The sequence below is a fragment of the Balaenoptera acutorostrata genome, chromosome 13 (genome assembly GCF_949987535.1).
Source record: "Balaenoptera acutorostrata chromosome 13, mBalAcu1.1, whole genome shotgun sequence".
In the NCBI taxonomy this organism is placed as follows: domain Eukaryota; kingdom Metazoa; phylum Chordata; class Mammalia; order Artiodactyla; family Balaenopteridae; genus Balaenoptera; species Balaenoptera acutorostrata.
The window spans coordinates 27762558-27775466 of record NC_080076.1 but is presented as its reverse complement, the minus strand read 5'-3'; the positions used below and the strand labels follow the sequence as shown (position 1 = coordinate 27775466).

The 12909-nt window shown below is 47.3% G+C and overlaps 1 protein-coding gene and 1 long non-coding RNA gene across 4 annotated transcripts in view; one reads left to right on the top strand and one right to left on the bottom strand.

The window, feature by feature from the left end:
* The window catches only part of ST8SIA5 (ST8 alpha-N-acetyl-neuraminide alpha-2,8-sialyltransferase 5), a 77279-nt gene extending 69417 nt beyond the window's left edge, over nt 1-7862 (bottom strand). For all 3 annotated transcript variants that reach the window (XM_007197199.2, XM_007197200.2, XM_007197201.2), the window contains exon 1: nt 7336-7862. In XM_007197199.2, coding sequence (XP_007197261.1) covers nt 7336-7466 — 131 coding nt within the window. In that variant the 5' untranslated portion in view covers nt 7467-7862. The remainder of the gene's footprint in view (nt 1-7335) is intronic.
* LOC114235885 (uncharacterized) lies at nt 7860-12628 on the top strand. The gene is made up of 3 exons (XR_003621961.2): nt 7860-8021; nt 10275-10523; nt 11498-12628. It is a non-coding gene; the product is annotated as an uncharacterized LOC114235885 (long non-coding RNA).
* The last annotated feature ends 281 nt before the right edge of the window (nt 12629-12909 follow it).

The following is a 12909-nucleotide window of genomic DNA, read 5'->3' as shown; positions in this document are numbered from 1 at the left end:
TCTTTTGTCAGCATCTTATAGTTTTCTGCGTACAGGTCTCTTGCCTCCTTAGGTAGGTTTATTCCTAGGTATTTTATTCTTTTTGTTGCAGTGGTAAATTAGAGTGTTTCCTTACTTTCTCTTTCTGATCTTTCATTGTTAGTGTATAGGGATGCAAGAGATTTCTGTGTATTAATTTTGTATTCTGTGACTTTACTAAATTCATTGATTAGCTCTAATAGTTTTCTGGTGGCATCTTCAGGATTTCTATGTATAGCATCGTGTCATCTGCAAACAGTGACAGTTTTACTTCACTCCCTAAAACCATACACAAAAATAAACTCAAAATGGATAAAAGACCTGAATGTAAGGTCAGACACTATAAAACCTCTTAGAAGAAAACATAGGCAGAACACTCTTTGACATAAATCGCAGCAGGATCTTTTTTGACCCACTTCCCAGAGTAATGAAAATAAAAATAAAAGTTAACAAATGGGACCTAATTAAATTTAAAAGTTTTTGCACAGCAAAGGAAACCATAAACAAGACGAAAAGACAACACTCAGAATGGGAGAAAATATTTGCAGACGAAGCAACAGACAAAAGATTAATCTCCAAAATATACAAACAGCTCATGCAGCTCAATATCAAAAAAAAACAAACAAACAACCCAATCAAATAATGGGCAGAAGACCTAAACAGACATTTCTCCAAAGAAGACATACAGATGGCCAAGAAACACATGAAAAGATGGTCAACATCACTAATTATTAGAGAAATACAAATCAAAACTGCAGTGAGGTATCACCTCACACCAGTCAGAATGGCCATCATCAAAAAATCTACAAACAATAAATGCTGGAGAGGGTGTGGAGAAAAGGGAACCCTCTTATACTGTTGGTGGGAATGTAAATTGGTGCAGCCACTATGGAAAACAGTATGGAGGTTCCTTAAAAAACTAAAAATAGAACTACCATATGACCCAGCAGTCCCACTACTGGACATATACCATATTCAAAAAGACACATGCAACCTAATGTTCATAGCAGCACTATTTACAATAGCCAGGACATGGAAGCAACCTAAGTGTCCATCAATAGAGGAATGGATAATGAAGATGTGGTACATATATATAATGGAATATTACTCAGCCATAAAAAGGAACGAAATTGGGTCATTTGTAGAGATGTGGATGGACCTAGAGACTGTCATACAGAGTGAAGTAAGCCAGAAAGAGAAAAACAAATATATATTAACACATATGTGGAATCTAGAAAAATGGTATAGATGATCTTGTTTGCAAAACAGAAATAGAGACACAGACATAGAGAACAAACGTATGGACACCAAGGAGGGAAAGGGGGGGGATGAATTCAGAGATTGGGATTGACATATATACACTATTGATACTATGTATACAATAAATAACTAATGAGAACCTACTGTATAGCTCAGGGAACTCTACTCAGTGCTGTGTGGTGACCTAAATGAGAAGGAAATCCAAAAAAGAGGGGATATATGTATACATATAGCTGATTCACTTTGCTGTACAGTAGAAACTAACACAGCATTGTAGAGCAACTATACGCCAATAAAAATTAATTTTTTAAAAAAAGGTATGATGGTTGTAATGAAAGGGGGAAAAAAGTCTACAAAGAAATCCCAGAAGACTCTACAGATAAATTATTATTATTATGTGTTGATTATTATTATTATCCTCCAGCTTGCTGATTATAAAATCAATATACAAAGAAATCAAATTTATTTTTTATACTAGCTACAAATGGTTAGAAAATATAATTTTTTAAAGATTTTTTTTTTACAATAGCAGTAAAAACTATGCAGCTAGAGATAAATCTAACAAAAAATGTTCAAATTCTTTGTGGAGAATTATAAAGCTCCACTGAGAGACAGTGAAGGAGGGCATTCAAGGCCCATGCCTATCTAGTTATCCTCTGAGATTAAGTTTAAAAGGCAGGTTGCGACCAGATCACACAATGTCCTTTCTACCTTAAAAAAAACAAACAAAAGAACAGAAACATTGCCCTTTCCCTGCCCCTCTGTTAAAGTATGAGTAACTGAAGTCCTTAACACTCCAGGGATATGAGTTTATGTGAAGATTTTAGCACTAACGAAGGGAATTTGGAGCAGTGGAGGGCTCAAAGGAAGAGGGGACAATTTCCATGCCCTCATTCTAGAAAATCCTTCTTTTGGCCCTGTCCCCAACATTCACCCCAAGACCTCCCTTGCCTCTAGTGCCAAACCCCGATTGGCCCTTTCATACCTGATCCCTCTGCAGTGCAAGTCACAGGTGCCCACTCTCAGCCTGGTGCCGTTATCCCTAGCTTCCTCAACACCTCCATCTCCTCCCTCCCCTGCACCTCTCTGCGGCCACAGCTTCCGGCCAGCTCTCCTCTCTCAAGCCCTTAGATGCAGGCACCCCTCGAGGCTCTCCTCTGTGCCCCTGCCCATCTTCATCTTTCACTCTGCTCTCTCCTGGGTGATTTCATCCAATTCCATCACACGGGCCAGTGTTTTTCTAACTAAGGGTTTCAACCAACAGATTATAAAATCAATTCAGTGGTTTGCTCCCAGAATTCTAAAAAAAAATTATTGCAGTAAAATATACATAACATAAAATTTACCATTTTAACTGTTTTAAGTGTACAGTCCAGCGATATTAAGCACAACCACATTGTTGTGCAACCATCATCATCTTCTATCTCCAAAACTTTTTCATCTTCCCAAACTGAAACTCTGTACTCCTTAAACACTTACTCCCTATTCCTCCACACTGCAGCCCTTGGCAACCATTCTGCTTTCTGTCTCTATAAATTTGACTACTCATATAAGTGGAACCATATTGTTCCATATTGTATTGTATTATACAATACAACCATACAATATTAGCATAACATCTTCAAGGTTCGTCCATGCTGTAGCATGCATCAGAATGTCCTTTTTGTACAGTAGAAACTAACACACTTTGTAAAACAACTATACCACAATAAAAAAAAAAAAAGAATTTCCTTTTTAAGGCTGAATTTATGTTTTAAATGAAGTGAAACAGAAATTTTTAATGAAGTAGAATAGAAAATATTAAAGTGAATTTCTCATAATAAGGCCAAATATTCTTTCACAAAATGCTTGTTTCAGATGGATGTGTATGTGAGTGTGTCCTGGATCCCTGGTTATAACATATTTCTTAACCGTGGATAACAATCATTAAAGTTGGAAAAAGGCTGATTTTGATGCTTGGCGACTCCAAAATCTCCATTGTTAGTCTGGCTCTGGTCCACCCACAGTTCCCGAGCTCCTTTCCAATGGGCTGGTGGAGAGTTCTAAGTGGATTGCCTTGCAGTGTCTGAGCAGATCTAGACTCGAACTTGTTACCCTCTTTGCTCCAGACAAGCCCCTTCTCACATATTTCCCACTTAGTTCTCCATAACCCAGCCCCGCCTGCCTCACCCTGCCCCACCCTCCCCCCAGCTATATATGAGGTATGAAGAATTACTCAAGTCTCCCCTGCACCTTTCTACCGTTGTTCAACCTGGGTATCTTCCCCCATCCTTCCACATTCCCATGTTCTTAGGGGTCATTCCCCTTTCCTTAAGACTTCCTTCAAATGCTTCCCTGCACCTTGAAGATACCCTGGTTCACTATGGCTCCCTCCACATCCTTAGAGTTCCTTGTCCACACCTCCAGTGTGGCTTGTGTATGTGTTATGTGTCCTTTTGTCTTCCCCATAGACTGAGCTCCCGAGAACCCTGGGCTGTGTCTGTCTTGCACACCATTGTGGTGTTCAGCGTGTAGGAAATCTTCGTTAAGGATTTGTTCAATCAAGAACAGATGTGGAGCCAAGAAGCACCAAGGGCAAACTTCACAGCTCTGTTTCTTGCCTTTCCCTCCTAATCCACATACAGCGCACCTTCTCCTGTAGAGACCCTGAGCCCGCTAAGCCACCTGCGCTGCCCCACCTTCCTCCTCTCCTCCTCCCTCCTCCTCCCCTCCATCTCCCCTCCACTCCCTTTCCCGGAAGTGTCCTCTGTACAGCACAGGGAGAAGCCAGGGGCCCAAAGAAAGAATGCAGACTGTCTCACACCCCCACTTCCTTCTGGTGTAATCTGTCCCTGATTCTCACCGGAACAGCTGGCCCTCTTTGTGCCCCTGAGCTCTTTGTGTCACGTCAAACAATGAAGGCTCTGCCGAATGCATCCACACAGCTCAGCACAGAAGCAAAGAATGGACAAATGAATCCCTGGCTCCAAAGTAGACCTGCCCCCAGCACCACGTTCTCACTTCTGACCAGGCTGTGACAACAGCCTCCCCTTCTCTCCCTTTCTCTACCCCTTCCTTAAAAGGCTTTGATCACATCCCTACTCTACTCAAGGGTCACATGTGGCTCCCTATGGCCTAATGAACCAAGTTCCAACTGTCCTTCCCAATCTGCAAAGCACTTCACTGAAGCCGCTGACCCAATATTACGTCTGTCCCCTCCTTCCCTACACTCCCCCTTACGCCAGTGGGATCCACGTCTTCACTATGTCCCTGTGATCACTACCCCTGCCTGTGTGCACGCACACACCACTTTCAATCGTTTCTTCATTACCCAATATTTTGAGAACCTACTATGTGCCAGGCACCATATTTGGCACTCAGGGTACAGCTGCGGACAAAACAGACTGAACCCCTACCTCATGGAATTTTCATCTAGAGTAGGGTTCCCCCCCCACCTCAGCACTGCTGACATTTGGGGCTGGATGTCTTTTGTCGTGGACGGGCCATGCATTGCAGCATCTTTAGCCCTATCCCTGCCCTCAGCCTGCGAGATGTCAGATGCTCTCCTCTCCCCACTGTGACAAGCAAAAGTGTCTCCAGGCATTGCCTGGGGAACAACACTGCCCTCTACTGAGAACCACGGGCCTAGAGCAGCAGAGAGGACTTGTTACAAATCATCTGAGGAGCTTGTTAAAAAAGCAGGTTACTGGATCCCACCCCCAGAGAGGGGCCCGGGAATCTGCATTTCAATGGTCACGCAGGTGACTCTGATGCAGGCTGTTCCAGGACATCTGCTGGAGGAACACTCAAGTGTTTCTACACAGGAGACAGACCAATAATCCCATCAAGTCGATTCATTACAGTGGTGAGATGTGTAGGAAACAAGATAGGGGAGCAGGTGCTATTCGTGCTCCGATGTGGCAGCCGCAACCTGGTTCAAGGTCAGGACAGCCTCCAGGAGCAGCTAACCAAAGGTTAAGCCAAGTGCGACAGCACAGGTAGGGTCAACCTGGGAGAGGTGCGAGGAGGCAGTGCCACATCTCCGCACCTTTGCTCCTGCCCTCTTCGGTTCCTGATGTGCACTTCCGCTCACCTGCCCAAAGCTTCTCCTTCCTTCACGGGCCCACTCAGGTCAAGCCTTCTCCGGGCAGTCTTCCCTAACAGCTCCAGCCAAGTGGTGCCTCCCGCCTTAAACATTTCGACGCTCATTCCTATCTCATTTGTGGCCGTTGTGTTTCCCCAAGTAGACATCAAGCCCCCTGGACACCAGGACCACATCATCTTCTTTAAAGACCCCATGGTGCCCTTCCAGGATTGAATACATGCAACTTTTGCTTGCTTGATCGGATTTATCCAGTCCCTGGAGTGAGGCCTGTGAGGTGGCCTCTGAGACTGAGGGGCTCAGGGTCTCTGTGTGAGAGGATGGGATGCAACTGGTATGCCCGCTGAACTCCGGGCAGCCGGCGCATCCACCCAAGATCAGGGAGGGCCTGCCGGGGCAAGCACTCAGAAGCTGAGCTGCCGTTTGCCGTGGGCACGGATATTCTCCCACTGTTGACGAGGCGGCAATGATCCCGGCAGCCCCGGCAGCTCTGGGTAGGTGCCAGCAGGGGGTAGGAACCCAGAGCCATCCTGCTGAGGAGCAAGTGCAGCAAGCAGGCCATTTGGGGCCCAGCAGGGTCATCTCTGGGGGGCAGCAGGTCCAATGGGCTCCAGCAAGCCAGGAAACTCTCTGAAAATGTCCTTTAAAGATACCAGCACCAGGCAGAGCTCGTCAGCTGCCCTCAACCAGAGAAAAACGCTCTCTGGGAAGGTCAGGAGCAGTGGCTGGTTGGAAACAAATGTCCTGGCCAAGGGGCCTCATCCTACCCAGCTCTGGGACATGGAGCGGAAAATGGCCTAACTGCTTGGCTTTCCTTCTGTGAGCCAAGGCCCGGCAGCAATGTCACTCTCCCATCCCTGACTGCCGCCCAGACTAGGGGCACAAATGACTGATGTGGAATCCAAAGGATGAAAAGAGAACAACTGTTTTATTATTTAGAAGTTTAGAGAAGACGGGATGTTTATATAGCTAGCCAGGCATTTTGTTTTCTATCAGCCTCGCCGGGGAGGGGCAGCGAGAGTAGGAAGACAACTGACAGCAAAGGAAAAACCTCCAGCAGAAAAGAGAGGCGCGTTCTTTCCAAAAGAGGCTCTGAAATGGGAGGATCCTAGGGCAGCCCTCTCCCCAAGCCCTGAAACCAGGCAGAGTAACCCGAAGCTGTTCCGGTCAGCCAGCAGGGCAGGCAGAAGAAAACGGTTGGCATTTCCGTATATTTTCCGCACACACAGGGACTGAGGCTGGGCCCGAGTTTCTGAGTGACACCTCCTACTGCTCTATCTCTTAATGGAGTTTGCCCGTGGATGAGGTGGGGTGGGAGGAGAGCCCAGGAGGGGAGGGTTAACTTCTGCTGCAGCTCTGACCTTCTGCGTAAGGATGAGAAAGAACCATCTGTTTCAGAGGGATCAGGTTGTGAGTTTCACAGATCCAGTGGTTACTGGTTTATAAGGATTCACTATCTCTGTCGCGTCGTCCTAGTCTATTATCCCCCCAACCTAACCCGGCACTCCTGCAGGGAACAATATGCTTTTTCCCCTAAGGGCCCCCACAAAAGTTCAGGACTAGAGTGGTAACCCTATCCGATTTTGAGCCCTCCACACCCGGCAGCCTCCCCTCCAACCAAATGGCCATGGCGCTGTAGATTTGGGGACACCGATCTGACCCCCGCGGCCGCTCAGGGCATTCACATGGATTTATCGTCAGCTTGGCCGCTCCGAACTCCAACCTGTCCCGCATTTTTCACAACAGAACAAAGTTGTTGGGCGCCTCCGGCCAGCGCTGGGCAGGCGTTCTCCTCTAGCTGGGAGGAGAGATGCGCTTCGGAGCGCGGTGACCCGAACCTAACGCGGCGGTGCTCGAGGCTAAATGCAGACCCCACGGTCGCTCACCCCGAGGACGCCGAGGCGGATGCTGCGGCCGCCACCTGGGGACTCACCCGCGGGCTCCGCGCACCCCGACCCGCGCTCGGACTTTCTTACCTCTTGATGTAGTTCCTGCCATACAAGATCTGTTGCAGCAAGGTCACCAAGGCGAAGGCGCAGATGAAGATGAAGAGCAAAGTTCGGTTCCCCAACAAATCCCGGTTCGCCGAGGGGTCCGCGTAGCGCATCCTGGCGGCCGCTCGCGCACGGCGGGGCGCGGCGTGCGCCAGGCGCCTGGGGGCCCCCGCAATCACGCGCGGGGCTGCGGGGCCCCCGGGGGCGCGCGGCCCACCAGGCCCCTCTCCGCGCGGTCAGGAGGGTGGGGGACTTCTCCGGGCAAAGTTTCCTGCTGGCGAAGCCGTAGCAGGGGCATCCGAGCATCGCCCGCGGCGGGGCGGCTGGCAGAACAGGGCAGGCCTCTGGGAACTCGACAACGGCCCCGAGCCTTCCCTCCGGATGCCTTTCCCTCCCGGCGTCCGCGCCCGGCAGCCTCCGATTTCCCTGCGGAGGGGCGACGCCAGGTGCCCTGAGCGCGGGCGGCCCCTCCTGCCGAGGTGGCGGCCAATGGGGAGCGGGGCACGGGCAAGGTCCGCCTGTGCGCCCGAGAGCGCCGCACACCGCCCCCTCCGGCCGGGCTCCGGATCGGTCTTCGAGCGCAGTGCCTGGCCCTGGCGGGCCACGTCCGATCCCCGGGCCCGCAGCGAGGGAGCGCGAAGGTCGGCCTTCAGTTCTGCAGATGGGAGGTAGGGGACAAAACACCCGGGCAGTCTGGTTGAAGACAGGCTGGCGATGGAAAGGGGGAGGGGTGGAGCTGAAAATGCCGGGTTTGAATCGTGGAATTTAAAAAGGAGGCAGGAAGGGAAACCGCGGCTGCGGAGCTGGGCTGGCTGGAGGGGAGCATTTGCATGCGGCGCGCAAGGCACCGAGTCACCGCCGCGGCCGCGTCCTCGCGCTCTCGGGGAGATTTCTCCGGAGAAAGCGGAGCAAGGTCAGCCGGGTAGCCCTTCAAGGACGGAGCGCGCGGCTCCTGCATGCTGATGGCCTGCGGGATCGCCCGCCCGCGTCCCGGGCGCCCCACTCCAGCAGGGAGGAGATTCAGGGGCTCTCCGCCAGGGCCACAGGCCTCCTCCCACTCTCCAGCCGCAGCTCCCGCTTGTTCGTCAAAGAAAGACCTCATTGTCACCGAGACACTGGGACCTTGTCTCATCCTTGGAACCACTCGTAAATCTTAGGTCAGGCAGCTGGCCGCCTTCGGGAGCCACTGTCCCCCAAAGCTTTAGTAAGTCACTGTCTAGAAAGGTCTGTGCGTCAAGGGTGCACACCAGGGGAAAATAAACAGAAATGCAATGCCAAAGCCGTACCGCATCAGAAATCCTAACCCCGAACTGTGCTCCCCCCTCCTCCCCTCCCCCCGCACCCCACCCCGCACGCCCAGCCACAGCCCTGGCAGCCTGGCGCTGCGAGTCTCCACCGCCTGGGAGTCACGTGCCCCCGGCGGTCACCAAGTAGCCCTCACTGGATGATTTTAGGGCGCCCCTTCCCAGGGCCCTCCAGCCAGTCGGGGAGGTTCTAGAGTCAGGTCGGGGCTTCAACTTGGAACTTGACTGGAACTCGAATCTCTCAGCAAGAAAAAGAACTTTGACGGTGAAGTGCCCAGACTCCAATATTCTGGTCTCGGCATTTAATAGTTTGCTCTTTGAACTGAAAAGACCAAAGAACACATGGTTAAATCTCATGATTAGGGTTCCACCAATGTCTTGGAATTCATGCTAATTTACAAGGTGAAAGTGGACCCTGTGCTATCTATGTATCAAATGCATATTATCCATGAGGTTGCCAGTAGGCGTTTTAGCCAACGAAAGAAATAATACATAAACATTTAGATGGTCCATTATTATTATAATCCCCACATTTGATCGGTGTCTTGCACATCAAAGTGCTTGCTTTTGCATATACTAATGAGTTAGCACCTCCTAGGCTCAGTCTACAGTCAATAGGTTCAAAGCTCAAAGACTGGAATCCGAGAGGTAGCTCTTTCTCCCACACCCACAGGCAGGGTTGGCTTCCAGGGAGTGGGACCAGTGCCATAACCCACACCCTCAGCCTTGGCTTAACGTTCCACTCTTACTGTCTTCAAATTCTCAATTTTTGAACAAGGAGGCCCAGTACTTCACTTTGCAATGGGCCACATAAATTAGGTAGCAGGTCCAGCACGCAGGCTCAAGTTAACAGAGTCCTAGCTCTTCATTAGTTGGCCCTTGCCCGCAGTGTGCATAAGGTATATCACCATCACGCCAGGCAAGGCACTCTCTTGTTTCCTTTCCTTTCCTGCTTATTCTCCACTCACATCAGGTACCGACACTTATAGCTGTCTTTGGATGCACGCTTCCCTGGAAAAACCAAATGAGTCTATTTTAAAATAATAAATCCAAATTATTCTAAAAATGTACAGCTTGCTGAGTTTTCACAAGTTAAATACACCATGTAATCGGCGCACACAGATCAAGAAACAAAAACATTATCAGTCCCCCAGAATCTCCTCCTGCAGCTTTCTAGTTACTACACACTCAAGAATAACCACCGTTTGACTTCTAACACCAAAGATCAGTGCTTCCTTTTCTTGCATTTTATGGAAGATGGAAATGGAATCATACATTATATGTTCTTTCATGTCTGACTGCCTTTACCCACCATTGACTGTGAGATTCATCCCTGTTGTGTGGTAGGCAGAATTCTAAGATGGCCCCCAAGATTCCTCATCCTCTCTTGTACTCGCAGCCTCTCCCAGTTATTCAATTGAACATTAATCTAGGTGCTGCTGTAAAGGCATTTTGCAGATGTAATTAAGACCCAAATCAGTTGGCTTTAAGGTATGGAGATTGTTCTCAGTGGACCTGATCACATGAGCCCTGAAAAAGGATGGGGCTTTTTCTGGTGAAAGGGAAATGAAGTATGAGAGGAACTGACACAAGGGAAATTCTTCATTGGTTTTGAAGATCGAGGGGTCCACATGGATACAGATGGCCTCTAGGAGCTGACATTGGCTCCTGGTGACAGGCAGCAAGGAAATAGGGACCTCAGTCCTCCAGTCACAAAAAAGGGCCTGAATTCTGCTAACAACCCAAATGAACTTGGAAGAGGATCCTGAGCTTCAGCACCTACACCGTAACTTCAGCCTGTGAGGCCCTCAGCAGAAAACCCAGCTACACCGGGCCCAGATTTAAGACTAGCACAACTGTGAGCTGGTAAGTGTGTGTTGATTTCAGCTGCTAGGTTTGTGGTAATTTGTTTCACAGCAACAGAAAACTAATGCCTTGTGTGTTAGAGTTCAGTTTATAGTATGCCATTGTTGGACTGTAGTGCAACTTGTTTATCCATTCTCCTGTTGACGGACGTCTGCATAGTTGCAGCCATGAACATTCCAGTGCACGTCTTTTGGTGAATATATGCGTGTGTATCTGTTGGCTATCAGGATTTAGAAGTGAAATTGCTGGGGCATGGAGTACTTATGCTCAGCTTTAGTGACTACTGCTAAACAGTTTCCAAAGGGATAAGTTATTTTTTCATAGGTAATTTATTCAGACTTGCCATGACCAAATAAGGAACTGGTCCCATCCTAGCTGATACTAACTAGCTAATCTAATAGCAAAAAGCCCACCAAGCCAAGAGCTAAAATAGTCAAGAGAAAATAACAGCTTTAAACCCTGGATACTGTCTCTTCTCAATGGCCTGGTCACCTGCATGAATCAGCAGCGAAGAATATTGATGCTGGCATTAGCCATAGATAGAATCTCGTGGCAGTATAGTGGGCCCTCCATATCCACAGGTTCCACATCCTCAGATTCAACCCACCAGGGATTGAAAATATTTGGAAAAAAATCCAAACTCCAGAAAGTTCCAAAAAGCAAAATTTGAATTTGCTGTGTACCAGCAATTATTTACATAGCATTTAAACTGTATTTACAACTGTTTACATAGCATTTACATTGTAGTAGGTAATATAAGTAATCTAGAGATGTGCATAGGTTTTATGCAAATACTATGCTATTTTGTATAAGGGACTTGAGCACTGGAGGATTTTGGTGTCCACTGGGTCCCTGGAACTTACATATGGAAGGTATTTGGATCGCTTGATACTCTGCAGATGATTAGCAATAGTCCAGATCTCTGCTGACACTGCTCTTCTGATCCTAATGGCATTTTAAACCTGTCTCCACAGGAAGTCAAAGAAGTGTCTTTCACATACACACAATCGCAAGCATCTATGATGGAGTCAAGAGACTGAAGATCTTGAAACATGGAGGTCTGCAGTCCCTGTTGTTTCTATTAATGGAAACATGGTTCTATTTTAAGCCAAATTGATCTTCTGATTGTAGAATTGCAGCAAATACTCAGAAGGCCTTGCAAACAAAAGAGTAAACACATGGAGAACTGGTCCCTCTGCCAGATTCAGCGAACACCATTTTTATATCCTAATTGCCGGGAATGGGGACAGCTGCATCATTGTTTAAAACACACACTCATGCACAATTAAGCCAAGAATAAATGTCAACACTGGCACAATCTGCTAAATAACTGATAACTGATGGGCATTACTCATGCTGTGAGCGTTGTCTCCAATAGATAATGGAAAGATTCCTATTTGGAAAAGATCTTAGAGGTTTCTACTGGTTTAAGAAAGCTGGGTTTACCAAGGGGGAAAGGGGGGTGGTGGGATGAATTGGGAGATTGGAATTGACATATATATACTATTGATACTATGTATAAAATAGATACTAATGAGAACCTACTGTAAAGCTCAGGGAACTCTACTCCGTGCTCTGCGGTGACCTAAATGGGAAGGGAATCCAAAAAAGGGGGGATATATGTATATGTATAGCTGATTCACTTCTGTACAGTAGAAACTAACACAGCATTGTAAAGCAACTATACTCCAATAAAAAATTTTAAAAAATACATCCACTATAAAAAAAAAAGTCCCTTATCAGATATATAATTTGCAAAACTTTTCTCCTGTTGTATGGGTTGTCTTTTTACTTTCTTGATTTTTTTCCTTTAAAACAAAAGGTTTTTAATTTTAATGAAAAAAAAGAAAAGAAAGCTGGGTTTTATAACAAACGGCACAACTGCAGCCTGCCAGATTATGTAAGTGGCATTCCACCCATGTGTTCAAGGAGTTTGTGACAAGAACATGCCGTTCTTGTGCATCTTTATATTTGTATGAACAAGGCAGATTTGTGGTTTGGGGACACTTTGTCTGGGATGAAGGTGTCTTGTGGCCACTGACTAGAAATGCCCAGGGATGGCCTCATAATCCAGAGAGCCAGGGTTTGCCACTTGCATGGGCAGCTTCAGACACTGGACTCTGTGACATCAGTCTTGTTTTCAATAAATTATTATTGTAGACTGTAACTATAACTTAAACTCCTTGTTCAGTTCCCTTATGAAGTACGAATTTTGTTCTAAATAATTTATGAAATAATCTTGAACATGGATATGAAGTCACCTTTTGGCCTTCACATCTCCAACCTGAGAAACATCCTTCTTCTGTCTCAGCACCACCTCCCAGGTGTCAACTGAAAGAAAAATGCACAACATAAAGTTGTGAGTTAAGTTTTATTCGGGGACCCT